The sequence below is a fragment of the Plectropomus leopardus genome, chromosome 22 (assembly GCF_026936395.1).
Source record: "Plectropomus leopardus strain MGB_pleo_1.0 chromosome 22, ASM2693639v1, whole genome shotgun sequence".
In the NCBI taxonomy this organism is placed as follows: Eukaryota; Metazoa; Chordata; class Actinopteri; order Perciformes; family Serranidae; genus Plectropomus; species Plectropomus leopardus.
The window spans coordinates 8,538,482-8,555,558 of record NC_142197.1 but is presented as its reverse complement, the minus strand read 5'-3'; the positions used below and the strand labels follow the sequence as shown (position 1 = coordinate 8,555,558).

Here is a 17,077-nt window from a genome sequence, read left to right as displayed (position 1 = left end):
AGACCCACCAGATGCGCTTATTGTTTGTTTCCACTCACAATATTAACTTATTCTATCAGCGACGCGCATGCGCAGCTCGGCTCCAGGCTGGAGGTGTGCTCACCGCTGCAGCTGAATGGAGACAGGTGAGATCCTAAAATAGCCCCTCTGTGTAGTCAGAGCAGGGTTTGTATGAATGAGAATGAAGGCAGTGGATGTTTTTTTTAACATATTCTGATCTGTCCACTGACAGCCTGAGAAACAAACACACCCTCTCCTCCTCCACTACGCCCCCACTTTGCCGCCGGTGCATGCTGGGACATGCTGATGGCTTCACTCTGCTGCTTAATTGGAATTTAAAGAGAGGCGCTGCCTTCACGTGCTTCACCTATAGCTGTTAGGTCTGACGGCTCAGCTCGTAAAAACGAGTTGTGACTGATTCAAATGATTTTTGGGCTTCAGAGAAAGATTATTTTCATCACTGATTAATCTGCTAATTATTGTTGTATTTAAAAAAAAAATGCATGTTTGTACCTGTTCAATTCACACACACACACACAAAAATAAATTTAATTACATATTCATTTATGAGCAGAAAATGCAAATTTTAACATTTAAAATGCTGTAATCACTGTAATCACATTTTTTAAAATATTTTCTTCTTGAAATATAAATTAGACAATAAGCCAATTATGAAAAAATAAATATATTACTGATTAATTTTCTCTTGATGGCCGAACTCATCAGTCAGCTTAATGTTTCAGCATAAGTTATTTTAACAAGGACATTGTTTAGGAATGATTATTGCAGTTAAATAACTTTATTTTGCTGCAGTGACATTTAATTTATAGGGTGCTGTAATTATTATCTTTGCCATCATTTATTATGTAGATTATTTTTGCAAAATGTTGAGTAATTATTTAATTTGTAAAATTGAAAAATGGTTCACATTTTCTTTCATGATATTATTTACAAATTAACTGTTGAATTCAATTATATTATAAATAGCCAAGACAAAAATATTGGCACAGATAAAAAAAACAACATATATATAATTATTATTATTGATTTAAAGGTCCAGTATGTAGGATTTAGGGGGATTTAGTGGCATGTAGTGGTGAGGATTGCAGATTGCAACCAGTCTAAACTTCTCCCAGTTAGAATTCCTTCAGTATTTTTAATGGGAGCCAAATAATCTTCCTCTCCAAAACACACACACCAGATTATTTAAACATTAAAAACCATAAATAATATCTAAACCAAACTGATTAAACCCCCCTTAATCCTACACACTGGACCTTTATATGTTTTTGCAATATGTTGAAAAATCATATTATCAAATCAAATCAGCATAATCTTTACAATTTAATTGTTTAATTTCCTTTTATGTTGAAGATCTAAGAGAAATATTCCCACAAACAATCGAAACATTTCATTGATATAATAAAAAGAGTGAGACATAAAAACCCTCAAGTCTGAGAAGCTGGAACTTGTTAAAGGCGGTGCACATACAGAGCGCCGTGATTAGACCTTTTCTCGTGACGTAAACTGAAGCAGCCAAATGGAATTCAGCCATCATTAATTTTATTACGGCATCACTGTATTTGCACGAGGCCACGGCAGAGAAATAAAACAGAAAGCAGGGAAACAGTGAGCCAACACACAACCTGATGATGCCTCTCGCTTTCATCTTATTACCCACAATCCAGCTGTGCATGGTGCTGGCACACACACACACACACACACAAACACACAAACACACACACAGTATATAAACGAATGTGCTTTGCCTGCATAAACAGTGCTGCACTGTGAAACAGCCATCATCGCAGAAACATTAAGCTACAGTATGTAAACAGCTGTCCATGTAAATAGCAGCAGAGCAGAACTTTCCCCCCTCACACACACACACACACACACACACACACACACACACACAGCAACAGTTAATGCCCTTCTATGACTCACTGCAGCGCTCCAGTCGTAAAATGTCATGACCATTTATGTGCACAAAGTCCAAACGCTCTCCTGCAGCGGTTCAGCGCGGCTCATTTGAGGCTGCACTTATTTCTTGTTTCCACTTATCACCAGAGCAAACTTCAGCATTGTTTTTTTAAATTAATTCTGAAATGCTGCATTAAAATGAACTCATGCTACAGGCTTCAAACAAGATACAACAATCTGTTCTGACTGCAAACTAATGAGTTTTTGCATCATTTCTGCACTTTTTCTTCTGACTTTTTCTTTGTAACCCAGAAAAACAAACAAAGAATTTAAAAAAATACAATGCGACGTTCCTATTTAAGGTGGTAAGTCAGTTTTCCGTGCATTCATCCAGCTACAGAGAACAGATGTGACGCCTTTTACTGAAACAGCACATAACAATCTGTGTTTACTCAAAATCTTGTCATGTGGGATTTCCTCATGGGACCATTTCAGAGCGCCTGCTTACTGTTGACTGGTTTGTTTTACATATTTATTATTTTCCACGCTATATTTTGTGGCAACATGTACTCTGTGACCTTGAAATGATATTGTATGGAAACTTCACCATATTTTTACACATGAAAGTCTGTTTACAGCTCATGAGAAGTACTAAAGTATATGCAGAAAAAGTTGTGTAGAGTTGGTTTTTTTGGTTGCTCTAAAGACAATTGCAAGAACATCTTGGATGTATTGAAGTAAATCGGATAAAGTGGTGTTTTGGTTGAAAATAGGACCCTTTTCTATCACCAAGTGAACTAAAAACTCCAAGTAAAATATTTTCTGTATATTTCATTACATTCAAAGCATAACAATAACAGCATGAAGTGTTCTTCCCAAGTGATGTGTTCAAGATCGTCAGAAATTTTAAAATCCAACAACAATTTCTGTTTTTACAGTGTGTGGCTGTGATAAGTGGTGTCATTTTGTGCATTTTTCATTCTGGTGGGTCTGCGATTTGGAAGACATGTTATATTTAAAAATTACAAAAACAATGTTTAGAGAAACAAAACAAATTTAGGGAAAAAGAATATCACCAGAAAATATGAAAAATCACCCAAAAATTTGTAAAGAAAAAATAAAATCAACAAAAAATTTAAATTAATTAAATTTAAAAAAAAAAAACAATTGTTTTTTTTAAATCACCCAAAATTTTAAAAGAAAAAAAACCCAAAAAAAACAAACAAACATTTTTTTAAAGAAAAAATGCCTGTGAATTTGGAAGTCATGTTATTTTTTTTTTTTTTTTCGAAAACAGACAACTAAAAACTTAACACTGCAAAGGCATAAAAAGCAAACTGTTTGCAAATAAATCCACATCCAAAACATACCAAAGTGAAACTTCATAAATTGGAGACCCTTTTTTAATTTTCATCAGTATTTCAGCAGCTTTGACAGACAAAATACAACTTATTACTTTTCGTGTCATTTCTTTCCTCCACAGGGTTTCAGAGGGGGGAGTTTCCCAGAGAGAGGGGAGAAGGGCTGCTATGAACGGAGGAAAAAACATGAAAAAGACAGATTTTCCTCTCACATACAATCGTGTTTAAAACCTCTGAAGTCTTAACACCACATTTGTGCGGAGTTGCGTTTCATAACTTTTGCAAGAACCAGATAGTAAACTGAAGTGAACTGGGCCGAGCTGAAGTTCAGGTTATGACAGTTGCATATTTAGCCTGATGGATGTGATCTACTTTTAACCGTTGAGACCTCAAAACTGTCCTTTTATAGTCTTTTGTGCTGTGTCAAAGCATGTGCTGTTAGAAGTCAGTCGTTTTTATAATCTACTCGTGGGGGGTTTCCCCCTGAAGTCGTCACACACGCGTGAAGCATGAAACAGCAGCAGAAATGGTCGACGTTTATCTGTGAAAAAAATCACACATGGCAGATTAGAAGTTCACATAAAGACACACACATATATATGAAGTCCGGCAGCTTCAATGTGCCTTAATTTTTCTCTCTCCACTCGTCGGCTCAACTCGTGTTCTCTCACAGTTCTGCTTGTATTTACATAAGTTTTCAAAGTGCTGCACGTGTGAAGTATTTACACATAGAAAAATAGGAGGGGGGGGGTACAGACATTATTGTGGGGCATTTTGCTGACAAAGCTGTGGAACTGACTGATATAAATGTATCTTCTACTTGTAATGAAATGCTTGTTCCGGCTGAGACAAACACACACATGAAACACTGCATTTAACCATTCAAAGTTCTGAAGAAAATAGTCGTGTGTTCACATTCTTATACAATGTACACTGTACATACTCGGAGGACGAGCGAGAGCGTGATTTGTCTCGTCCCCTCTGAATATGAAAGCACTAACGTTTTAATTTCTGTGCGGTGCAAAATAAGACATTCCTCTGAAGATACGACATTCAGCGCTCCCTCGTACGCAGGACTGAATGAAGCTCATCTAAGGTTAGCTGTGATTCTTTTCACTTGCACAACGGGAATAGTGTGGAAAGGGTTTTCTGTAGGCACGACCACGGATATAGATCCTCCTTCTTTCACTCACACACACACACACACACACACATACACACACAAACACACATTATTAAATTTAATTTCTCCCTTCTATGAGCCTCCAAAGTGGAGAACGTAAAACGACAAGCGTGTAAAAACGTGTATTTTTGAGTCTTCTCGCAGACTCTGCATTGCTTTATGAGGGAATTATTTTGAAGTCTAAAGTCACATGGTGGCTCACTCAACAGATAAGCGCGTAAAGGAGCCGTTTTAGTCAAGAAATCCCGCTTTTGTTTGCTTGTTGATGTTGCCTTTGATTATTTGCCGACCCGTCCCGCCTACCAGTGGGTCGGACTGACTGGCTGGGTGTGAAGAGAGAGCCGCGTCTAGCTGGTGTTGACTTTGAGGCTCTTCATGCGGTGCAGTAGCGAGTCCTTCTCCATCTGAGCCTCAGCCAGCGCCATCTTGGCTCGGGAAAGCTCCACTTTCAAACATTCATTTTCCTCCACCAGCATCTGGAAACAAACAGCCAAGAAGGTAGTGTGTTTGCTTGTTTTCGAGGTTCAAAAAAATAAATGAAAAATAGATTTACCACCTCACAGATCTCTGTAACAGTTAACCTTACGATAACAGTAATTCACGGAAGATTACTGCAACGATTTCATTAAAAAAAACATCCTAATTCCAAAACTTTTACAAAACTTTCAATGATTTTTAATGATTCCATGTCTTTTACAAAACTTTCAATGATTTTTACTGATTCCATGACTTATGCAAAACTTTCAATGATCTTTACTAATTCCATGACTTTTACAAAACTTTCAATGATTTTTACTTATTCTATGACTTTTACAAAACTTTTAAAGATTTTTACTTATTCCATGACTTTTACAAAACTTTCAATGATTTTTACTGATTCCATGACTTTTACAAAACTTTCAATGATTTTTACTGATTCCATGACTTCTACAAAACTTTCAATGATTTTTACTTATTCTATGACTTTTACAAAACTTTTAATGATTTTTACTGATTCCATGACTTTTACAAAACTTTCAATGATTTTTACTGATTCCATGACTTCTACAAAACTTTCAATGATTTTTACTTATTCTATGACTTTTACAAAACTTTTAATGATTTTTACTGATTCCATGAGTTTTACAAAACTTTTAATGATTTTTACTGATTCCATGACTTCTACAAAACTTTCAATGATTTTTACTTATTCTATGACTTTTACAAAACTTTTAAAGATTTTTACTTATTCCATGACTTTTACAAAACTACCTGCGCCGCCTGTGACAGATCCCCCCCCAAAAAAATGCTCAAACAGCTCGGGATGAAAGGAAATGACAAACATCCTGTTTTACTGTTTTGATCAGATGACTTAAACAGCATTATGTAAGTGTTCACATTCAATCTTCCCTTTGAAAATGTAATGCTTGTATCCTGTATAAATTAATAAATATCACTCCCACTGTAAACAAAATGCAAGCCAAGCAGGAAACTGGAATAGCTTGGCAAAACCAAAATTTGGCATCTTTTTATATATCGTCCTCCGGAGCGATCAGTCGGAATAAAATCTCTTTCATGTTCAGCAGTTGGAGAGAAACAGAAGAAGAGAAAAACCGTCTGCGGCCACATGTGATTGGCTGAAATCGTCACGTTTAAGGTTGTCTGAAGGTGTTGAGGGAAACACTTTCTGACTGTATTCTTCTCTCATAAACCCCCACAGTGTGCTTTCATCGTGCGTCTCACCTTTTCTCTGCTAGATGGAGGAGGGCTGGTGGGCGGGGCTTGGGTCTGTGTAGCCTTTGGTACACCGCAGACGCCACCCATAACCTCAGGGACCGGAGCCAGAGCGCTGTCATTTAACGGTCCTTCTTTCCTTGGGTTGGTCTCCGCTGCGGTGTCCACTGTGAGCAGAAAGAGAGACAGCAGAAAGGAGGTTGGAGGTGTGGATGTACCGAGCATGGACTTAAAAGTATTTAATAGGACACGTTATATAACGGCAGTGAATCAGCGCTGAAGTGGAGGTGGGAATATCTGGCAGATAAAAAAATGTGAGCGCGTTTCTCACCTCCTATAGAGAAGGAGCCGTCGTCTCTCCGGTGTATGACGAGACTGTCCACATGCAGGATGATCGGCGAGGGCTCAGAGTCGGAGGGATTGTCGCGGGGATCGTCGTCCTGCAGCAGAGACAGCACATGTTGAGAGTGGTAAGTTTTGATGTGTGTGAGCATGGAGGAGGAGGAGGGGGAGAAAAAAAAAATCACATCCAGGTTTCCACATCAGCTCCACAGCAGATCTACTCACCTGTGAAAGAACCCGAGAGAGGACAGAGACGCTTTTCTGTGTCATTAAACATTCAGTTAAAATCCTAAATCCAATTAGGCCGTGGTTCAAAATATTTAACTTTTTAAAGAAGCTGCTGCTCTGTACGACAGTGAGTTATGGGGTCTATTACTGCAACACGATTGGAAACAAGAAATACCGTTACTCGGTTGTATGCCTCGGCGCACCAGTCAAGTTCCACTTACAGTTTACGTCCATGTCTATGAAAACACGAAATCTCTACACGGAAAATCTCCACAAGCAGCACAGTTTCAGGATTAGTGTCACCAATTTAGTATCTGATCAAATAATTCCCCTACTGCCCCTGACTTTTAACGCTGAGCAATGGCCAGAAAAGTGTTTTTTGCAGATCATGATGATGTCACCGTTGACCTTTGACCTCTGGATATAAAATAGATCTTCATCATTATGTTCTATGAGACATTTGTGTGTGTAATAATTCTTGAGTTATGGCCAAAAACATGTTTTATGAGGTCACCATGACCTTAACCACCAGTCTAATGAGTTCATTCTTGAGTCCAAGAGGACGTTTGTGCCAAATTTGAGGAATTTCCTCAAATCTTCTTCCATCTTCAGATATTATATTCATGAAAATGAGACAGATGCAAGGTCATGATGACCTTGACCTTTGAACACCAAAATATAATCAGCTCATTGTTAAGGCCACTCGAACAATTGTGTCAAATTTGAAGGAATTCCCTCAAGAACAAGATGGATGCAAGATCACAGTGATCTTGACCTTTGACCACCAAAATCTAATCAGTTCATTCTTGAGTCCAAGTAAACATTTGTACCAAACTTGAAAAAAAAATTCCTTAAAAGGTTTTTTTTAGATATCCAGTTCACAAGGATGAGACAGATGGTGACCTTTGACCTTAAAATCCAAACAGTTCATCGTTGAGTCCAAGTGAATGTTTGTGATTAATTTGAAGATGTTCCTTCACAGCATTCACAAAAATAGCCTGGACAGATGGACAACCCCAGATTATGATGTCTCAGGCCTCGGCTATCGCTGGTTCAGAGGCATGAAAACAAGAAGAAGAAATCTTGCAGGTGTCCAGTATTTCTGGCACAATAACCTCAGAGTTACACAAAAGCAACTGAAAACAAGGACCTGGAATCCCACCGCTACACAAAAAGGGATTCTCACCTTTAAATTGATGTGTGTGTCCCTGACGCTGATCTCCATGGGCAGCACCTGTGGCGCAGAGTCGTCCTCCAGGAAGTGAGCCAGGTTCCGCAGCGTGGACATCAAGAAGCTGGCTTGGTATCCATCGAGTCGCAGCTGCAAGAATCCGTTGCGCTCAGCCAGAGGGGAATGAGCGGCGGCACAGGGCCCGCTCTCGAGGCGAGCACGCACCTCTGGACTGTGGCGGCCCCCGACAGATGAAGAGTTGATCTCACCACCACCTGCAGGGAAGAGATGGAGGCTGTGGTTAAAAGCTTTAGTGTCTTGTAGGCGGAGTGCAGTTAGAAATGATTAAACTGAATTACACGTACACCTGACGTTAAAATACACCCAAAATGAAAAAACATTTCTCACTCCCTGTATACGCTCTGAATCAGACGCTGGGCATCCCCTCTCTCCTGTCCGTCCGCACCAGTGCTGTTTGATATTTCATGTGCGATTTTGACTAAAACTGTGTATCAAAGACAGTGTGAAGTGAGGATTCAAATCTCTTGATATTAAGGCCTGAAAAACCAAACAAACAACAAAGAACCAGCAGCACTGAAGGCAAACTATTGTGTGGCAAACAAAGGATTCGCTAGCGAATAATTAAACAATTACAAACCATTTTAACTACAGAGGTCAATGGCATAAAAAATGATTTTACCAAATATAGTCTAATTTGTTTTAATTTCACTCCCTTTTGCTTTAATCTCTTTGTTTACTTTTGTCACTTCCTCTTCTCTTCTTGTGCATGAAACTGTACTGTCAATCAGAGTGATTTCACTCACAGATGGACTCAGTCGTTCTAGACGCCGATTTAACCTGCTGAATTGGCAGAAAAAAAGCCAACAAGGGCAGACGAGTGCCAAGCAGTGGGACACACCCCAAAAAACTAGGGTGAGACACACCCCCAAAAAACTAGAGCGAGACACACCCCAAAAAACTAGGGCGACAGATGCACACCAATAACCCAACACTGACAAAACGTTGACTGTCGGCTTGGTGTGTCAGGGCTTTTAGAGCTAGAAAGATAACTTGGCTTGGCCAAAATATTGGCTGATGTTATCATAACGCAGATTTAATGGTATCGTGTATATTGGCCAATAAGTTGCAGTACAGAGATGCCAAAAATGTTTTGCAGCAATTATTGTCACAGTTACACCGTTATTTATTTAACTATAAAAAGTCCTGTTCAGTACATATCTCTGTAACTCTTTTATAAAAACACAAACAAACAAACAAAAACCCTAAATAACATTTTTATATGTGTTTATGTTTAAAAGAAGGCCAATAGATTGCTCAATTTCTTTAATCTCTGAAATGTCAATACCAGCATTTGCCTATAAAATCCATTATTGGTCAGTTTAGTTTGTAAAAAAATTATCTTTGAGTATGCTATATATCACTTTCCTTTCTATTTCATCCTTTTTTCTCAACAGTGAAATCATTTTGATGGCCCATCTGCATGATGAGATACATAATGTATGTAATCAAATGTAATTTGGGGGTGATTTGCTCATCTGCCAATCATAAAAACCACAGCTCTTTCAGGTCAGCTGGGAAAATCTAGTTTAAAAAGGTCTAATTCATTCAGTCAATCATTGTTTATTAAAACGTATCTGTAAGTCATCAGCACAAACTGAGTGCATTTACAGCTTTGTTTTATATGATTTTACTCACTAAAAATAGGGTGCATGTTAAGGTCAGGTTTAAACGAGGGTGAAGAAGGTGGGATGACGGAAGCAGAATATCTGAAAGAGGAGTGGGAGAGAAAGCTGGAAACAGAGAAAAAGCAAAGTGAGCTGGAAGGAAGAGAAGCAGGAAAGAATTAAGAAAAAGGTGGGCTGAAGGAGAGTCTCGATTCTGTACAATCCCACGGGCTCCTCGCTGCAGTGATGTTTAATTATTTCCGAGGACTAGGGATTAGAGGGTTCGGTGGAAACTCCCACCTCAGTATTGAGGATTCAGAGTGAAGTTCCAACCACTGAATCTTTTTCTTTTTTTCCCTTTTCCTGAATTAAGACACTCTACAAAAAGAATCTGAGATGCGGAAAACTGCGGAGGATATGATGGTGAATATTAAGAATGACCTGAATTTGAACTCTTAGTGTCACAAAATGCATCGAAGGATTATGAGACAGAGGGCCCCTGGGCACAGACATCTAAAAGGCCCCCACCCCTCCTACACAGGAGCATGACTGAAAGAGCCACAAAACTGTGTTATTTATTTTGTGTCTCTTTGTGGTTGTCTTCTATCTGTGTAGTATGTCTTGTGTGCATGTTTATGCTTTTTTTGCACCTTAATGTGATATGTGTGTGTCTTCATAGTCATTTTGTGTCTTTATGTTCCTCTTTTCAATTGTTTTACATCTCTTTGTAAATGTTTTGTGTGTCTTTGTGGTTGTTTTGTGTCTCCTGTAGTTGGTTTACATCTTTTTGTGGCCATTTTGTGTGTCTGTAGCTCTTTGGGGTTGTTTTTTGTCTCTTTATAGTTATTTTGTGTCTGTTTGTGGTTGCTTTGTGTCTCCTGCAGTTGTTTCATGTCTCTTTGTGGTTGTTTTATGTCTCTTTGTAGTTGATCTGTGTCTCTTTGTGGTTGTTTAATATAGTTGTTCTACATATCAATGTGGTTGTTTTCAATCTCGGTTGATGTTTTAATTCTCTTTGAGGTTATTTTACATCTCTTTGTGATTCATTTATGTCTCTTTGTGATCATTTTTATGTCTCTTTGTAGCTGTTTTCCATCCCTTTTTTGGTCATTTTTCCCCTCTCTGTAATCATTTTATGGGCCTTTGTGGTTGTTTTATTCCACTCTGTGCTCATTTACCTCTCTTTGCAGTTGTTACACATTGCCTTGTGGTCATTTTCTGCTTTTTTGGTTGTTTTTGGTCTCTTTGTTTTTGTTTTTCAGCATTTTTGGGAGTGTCTTTGTAGTGGTTTTATGATCCTTTGTGGTTGTTAAGTATGTCTTTGAAATGTTTGAAAAATCAAACAACTACAAACAGAGTCTCTGGCCCGCTGATTCTCTGGGCCCCTGAGCCTGTGCCCCGTAAGCCCATTCAGTAATCCAAAATGCGATGACACATTTCCTGTTTATTGAGGAAAAAAGAGGTAAAGGAGGTGAAAGTGAGGACAGAGAGAAAGAAGACACAAACTGATGAAAGTCGAGGTTGAGAGGTGTTAAACCTAAGTGGGAGGGTAATTAAAACCCTCCTTTCATACAAACTTTACACACAAAATGAGCTGGCAAGCACACAATTACGGGCACAATTTTTTTTTTTTTTTTTAACAGGCGAAACACTCAGCAAGGCATGAAAATGGCCACTTAAAGAAAGAAATCTCCTCATTATGACTGTGAGAAGTGCATCACATCCCCTTTATATGCTCTCTGAAGGAAAGTCAGCAGAGGGTTAATACCATACAGCAATTTCATACACACATACACAACGCTGTCAGCTTTTCTCAGATAAAATGACATATTCTCTCTCAATCCTGGGCGGCTATAGGGTCGAGGTAAATGGAGGGAGAGAAAAGATGGGAGTGGGTGAGGAGAAAGAGAGAGAGAGGGAGGGAGGGAGCCAGCAGCCAGGGACTGAGTGACTGTGATAAGACAGGAGGGAGGAGAAAAGATGGCCTGAAGAGGGAGGGAGATGAAGGGAAGAAAAGGTGGAGAGGGGTGGGTTAAATGACAGAGGATTAGTAGGAAGATGGAGTAGGAGCTGGAGGGAAGAGTGAGGAGGAAAGGAGGAGGAGGGATTGCTCTTGTGAGATAGGAAAAGGGGGAGGAGGAGAGGCAGTAAGGGGTAAAGCCAGCGTTTCTCTCATTGCTTGAATCACTGGACTGAAACTGCAAAGTCTGCTGCAGTGGAGAGATGAGGAAGGTGGGGGAGACGGAGAGAGAGAGGACAAATTAGACAAAGCAGCGAATGAGAAGTTCAGGGATAACACCAGTCTGTGCTATGGTTGCAGTTAATTTGAATCTCTCTCTCTCTCTCTCTCTCTCACACACACACACACTTGCGTCAAAGCTTGTGGGCCTAATGTGGCAAATAATGGGTCCACTCACTCCATTACTGTCAAATTTAACCTCTCTTAAGTGCCGCACACACTGGAGGAAAGAGATCTCAATGTCACATAAACACCCCCCGCTGCTGAAAAATGAGCAGTCACTTCATGCGATCGCTTGCATTGCAACACGCCGGATCTATGTGCATCTCAAGTGCATGCCGTCGAGTCTGGAAATGAGATTTGACAGAGGACGTTCTGGAAGAAAACACACGGACACGCAGTCTGTGTGCCCACACACACACACAGGTGGAAAAAGACACACTGAGGCAAGCATGCATGTTAAGTTACAGATGGTGAATTAACACACAGCAGTTTACCTTGGCTGCTTTGAGCAGGTATTGGTACTGAACACACCATACCTGTGGGGAGTTATGGCAAGGTAAATAAAAGGAGGGGGTGACTGTGTTAGTGTGCAAATGTGTGTGTGTGTGTGTGTGTGTGTGTCAGTGAGTGTTTGTACTTGAAATAATGTTAACCCTTTGAAACCTGAGCAAACTGGCTTGATTTCTTTCAAAAACGTGGGAAAGAAGGCAATGAGTGATTAAAAGAAATGACAAAAAAATGCAAGAAATTAGTAAAAAAAAAATTGCAAGAAACTACCTGAAATGAGAAAGAAAAAGAAAAGTAAAAAAAAATGTGTGCTAAAATAAAATAATAAATATAAAATAATAAATAAAACTATATATTTTACTGTAACCTAATTTTAAATACAGTCATAATAAATCTAAACATAGTTTTCTTGATATTTTTTCCTTGTTATCTGAAAATTTTCTAATGATTCTCACACTTTTTTAAAAACTATTTTTCAAGTCATTGTCTTGTCTCCTATTTACTTTTTTTTGCAATTTATGAAACATTGCATGCCAAGCTGCTAACTGCCTTTTTTCATGTTTTCAAAAGAAATTAAACCAAATTTGCTCACATTTCAGAGGTTTAAAAACTTGTTAAAGGTGTCTAAACAAAGTACAACAAAACTGATGTTGATCCAGGGTTTAAAGGATTAATTAATTCAGTTCAGGGCTACAACTAACTATTATTGTCATTATAGATTAATCTGCCGATTATTTTCTCAATTAATCCAGAAATTGTTTGATGTATTAAACACTGGAAAACAGTGCAAAATTACTATAACAATATCCTAGAGCCAAATGTGACGTCATTAAATGCTTTATCCAAGCAAACAGGCCCAAACCCACAAATATTCAGTGTTTTTCACTACAAGACCAAGAAAAGCAATTCATTCCTTGACCTTGACCCATCAACTATGTGGCATTTTTGCACGAAAACTGACTTAACCCTTTAAAAAAATGAGCAAATTGGCTTGATTTCTTTCAAAAACAGGGATAAAAGGCAAACAGCAAGTTTAGAAGAAATGATCCCAAAATAGTAAAAAGTACAAGAAAAACAATGAAAACAAAGAGAAAAAAAGAGTATTTTTTCTTCTAAAGAACAAGTAAATGACCTTAAAAAGCTTTCAAAAATAATAATTTTATTATAAAAAAATCAATACATTTAAAGATATAAATATGATAATGATAAATATAGTTTTAGGACATACATTTTTCACTAGCATTTTTATAAATGTTTTTCCAAATCTACAAATTTCTTGCAATTTGCAGAACTTTTCTTTCTATTTTTCCCATGTTTTCAAATCAAGCCATTTTGCTCAGCGCTCAAAGGGTTAAACAATTAACGGATTGTAAAAATAGCTCCCGCTCCTGTTGTCATCTGTTGTGGTTGAACAACACGGTCTCACAGAAATACATGAAATGGATACAACCTCTTTACAACACATCACTTGGTGGTGGGCAGTAGGCACAAAATGTGTTAAAATTATGTGCGTAAAATACTGTGTCAAAGATGTTACACACTCAAAAGGTCCTCTCAAACATTAATCATGATATGGAGTCAGTTACAAAACATCCTGGTGGTTTAAAACCAGCAACACAACTTCAGGTTTGTCCTGGGACCTTTATCACATGTCCTTCCTCTCTCTGTCCTCCTGTTTGCTTTCACTCTCTACTGTCAAATAAAGCGAAACCATAAAAGATCAACTAAAAATAATCCACAGAGGAAAACAAATGTTGGTTATGTGGCTGGCTTTGGTCTCAATCCCCAAAACACACACACACACACACACACACACACACACACACACACACACACACACACAGTGCAGTCATTTCCCACATTGTTCTTTCTTGTCTGGTAGCTGCCCTACTTGTGTGCTTAAATCTTGACAAATGTCCCTTCACTTTCATCTTCAGCCAACAGTTTGAACCTAAAAAACAGGCTGCAGACTACTTGAACAGAAGTCTATTTTGGTGGATTTCTTTTATGTAATCCCTCACCAGTTAAAATAGGAGCAGCTTGTTCCAGTGTTTTGCCAATTTACGATTTGAAAAAAGATGATAGTTGATTTTTTCAATTTGACAATATTTGTATGGAAGTTTAGTGTAGACAGGAATATCAAACAAATATTAAAAGTCCTGTGTAGCATGTTCAAACTTCATTACTGTCAAATCAAGCTTCATATCAATTCTGCAAACTAATGAGACCATGCATGGAAATTATTTGTCACCCTGAGTCACAGTGGTAGTGGTATTATACTCAGTGCTTTTCAAAATAAAGTCACATTTCCATAAACTGTTTTGCTTCATGTTGCATGAAGGATGCGACTATGTAACTCAGCTCCAAATCTGGCAGAATCTTTACTTTTTTTTAGATTTTTTTTTATTTTGCTTTACATAAGGGGATAAAGGTTGCTTTTCTCATCCCAACGCCTCCAAATATTTCAGTCTTCTTGTTTGTTCACAGTGTGATTTTGGTTTTAAATTAGTAAGTCAGTGCCTGGTGTTAAATATTTACTGTTTACTACAGCTTGTTTTATTTATTTATTTTTTCAACCTTTATTTACCAAGTTGGTCCCATTTTGATGAAGAATATTTTTTCCAAGGCCAAGAAAGTCAGCAGTGAGAAAAAATGTGAATCCAAACTTGAAATTATACAACAAAAAAAGCCTGTTATATTAGAACACAATTCATATTAGAGCTAAAAAGAAAGCACCAGATTTCAGCAGAATAAACCGTGTACGCAGTCTTGTCTTACCCAGGCTGCGGTTGCTAAGGTACTGTCTCAGGCTGACATTGCCCAGCTGGCTGGGTGTGACCCGGCCCACCTCCAAAGCCACGGCCGTGCTCTCGCCAACCGCCTCCACGCCCACACACACCGACTGCACCTTCAGCACCAGCACCGACACCTGGAGGAGAGACACAAACAAAAACAATCAACATATTCTTATTGTGTGTAAAATTCTGACTCCAGGCTTCCCACACACTTTCACAAACAAAATTTCAAAACTTTCCATGATGTTTCAAGGACCTCATATAATCAATAATCAATGTGGAGACAATATCAGCCTTTTTTTTTTAGACTTCTTAAAGTTTCAGTATCTTACAATATCTTTGGTGGGATCATCGATGCTCTGCGAGGTGGCGCTGACAGTGTCGGGGGACACGCCTCCCTCCTGCTCCTGACCAATCACTGCCTCCGTAGCGCTCTCAGTGGCACTCTGTTCACTGATGGCGTCCTTGAAGCCTGAGATGGACACATCATCTGTGGCACACGAAAAGATTGAGAAATATTACTCACATTTGACTTGTAAGCACCGTCAGGCTTTACTGACACATTAGAGCGATGCTGCCACCTTCTGGTCAGTACAGTTACTGCTGCTGAAAAATATACTCTACTGTGTTAGTATTCATTTCAATTTTTCCATGAAAGACAGCATATGGTAAAAAACATTTAAAACTACAATAATTTTTTTCCGACCGTACTCCCACCATACTTTGCCTCTCAGTATCTTTGTATTTCAGGTGTCCAAAATGTCCTTGTGGGCTGGACGATAATAACTAACCTAAAGCTAAACTACAGGGTGTCTACAGAAATGTATTTAGCATTTAAATGTAATGCTTTTATGACCTTTCCAAGACAATTTTTAACCAAATTCAAGGTCGGACAAATCATCTTTTTCTGATTCAGACAGTGCAGGTGAGTATGCAGGTATGTGGTTTTTATGTAGTCCTGTGCAGAGGTAGGTTTTATGTAGGATTTTATGTGGTTAGAAGAGTGAGTAAATCTACATTTTGACCCCAGGTTTAGTGCAGTATAAAGTAAAAAGACTAGTAAAAAGTATCAGGTTCAGCGGCAGATTTAAAGATTTGAACATCAGACATGTGGACATTCATGCAGAAAATCTTAACTTTTTCTGACAAAAGAAATTAAAAGCTTGATAAATGAAATTAGATGAAATATTTGTTTCATTTTAAACCTAAAAAAAATTACATTTAGAACTATTTAAAGACTTTTGAGGCCTAAAATTTACTTTAAAAATTGTATTTAAGATATTTCAAGGCATTTTAGACAGCCTGCACTACGCAGGATCTGTCAGTTACTTAATAAAAACACTCGACAGTAAAAGTTAAAGCCAACCACAGATTCACTCATACTAGAACGAGCTTTTCCGCTTGCCCTTTCTCCTCGCTGTATTTGCATTTTGTCAGCAATGTATTTGGGATTCTTGTAACCTCCTCTTGCATATGTGCCACTTACTCTGACATGTTCCCAACAGCAAAATAAGAAGAAATTAAGAAAATACAGGCAGAGTCTCTGCAGAAAAATACACTTCTAGTGGGTCGAAAGTGATGATTGAGAGGAATTATTTCTGTATGAGTCTCGTTTTTTGGAAAATCCTACATATCATATCTTGTAATGTTCCTTCTTTGGATAAATAAAAGTCTATTTGCAGTATATCTGTGTGTACGAATGCATCGATGTTTGCTCCACCTCTCTCCAGCAGACTGTACGTGTCTCCGTCCTCCATCAGGTAGCTGTCTATGGAGATGTTGTCCAGCGACTGCAGGGACGGGCTCTTCTTCATGTTCTTATAGGACACTGAGAAACTGGACTGGGAGCGGTCCCGCATCAGACGACCACTACAACACACACACACACACACACACACACACACAAGACATGGAGTGTGTGAGAGAC

General features: G+C 38.4%; 1 protein-coding gene across 5 annotated transcripts in view; it reads right to left on the bottom strand.

Moving 5' to 3' along the window:
* Window positions 1-3,308: 3,308 nt before the first annotated feature.
* bltp3b (bridge-like lipid transfer protein family member 3B) overlaps window positions 3,309-17,077 on the bottom strand; it is a 45,721-nt gene continuing 31,952 nt past the window's right edge. For 3 of the 5 annotated variants that reach the window (XM_088073050.1, XM_042511174.2, XM_088073054.1), the window contains 8 exons: window positions 16,871-17,019; window positions 15,483-15,640; window positions 15,134-15,284; window positions 12,343-12,384; window positions 7,937-8,196; window positions 6,512-6,620; window positions 6,190-6,347; window positions 3,309-4,943 (listed from right to left, as the gene is read on the bottom strand). In XM_088073050.1, coding sequence (XP_087929176.1) covers window positions 4,815-4,943; window positions 6,190-6,347; window positions 6,512-6,620; window positions 7,937-8,196; window positions 12,343-12,384; window positions 15,134-15,284; window positions 15,483-15,640; window positions 16,871-17,019 — 1,156 coding nt within the window. In that variant the 3' untranslated portion in view covers window positions 3,309-4,814. The remainder of the gene's footprint in view (window positions 4,944-6,189; window positions 6,348-6,511; window positions 6,621-7,936; window positions 8,197-12,342; window positions 12,385-15,133; window positions 15,285-15,482; window positions 15,641-16,870; window positions 17,020-17,077) is intronic. The other 2 variants (XM_088073051.1, XM_088073052.1) reach the window with 2 other exon arrangements.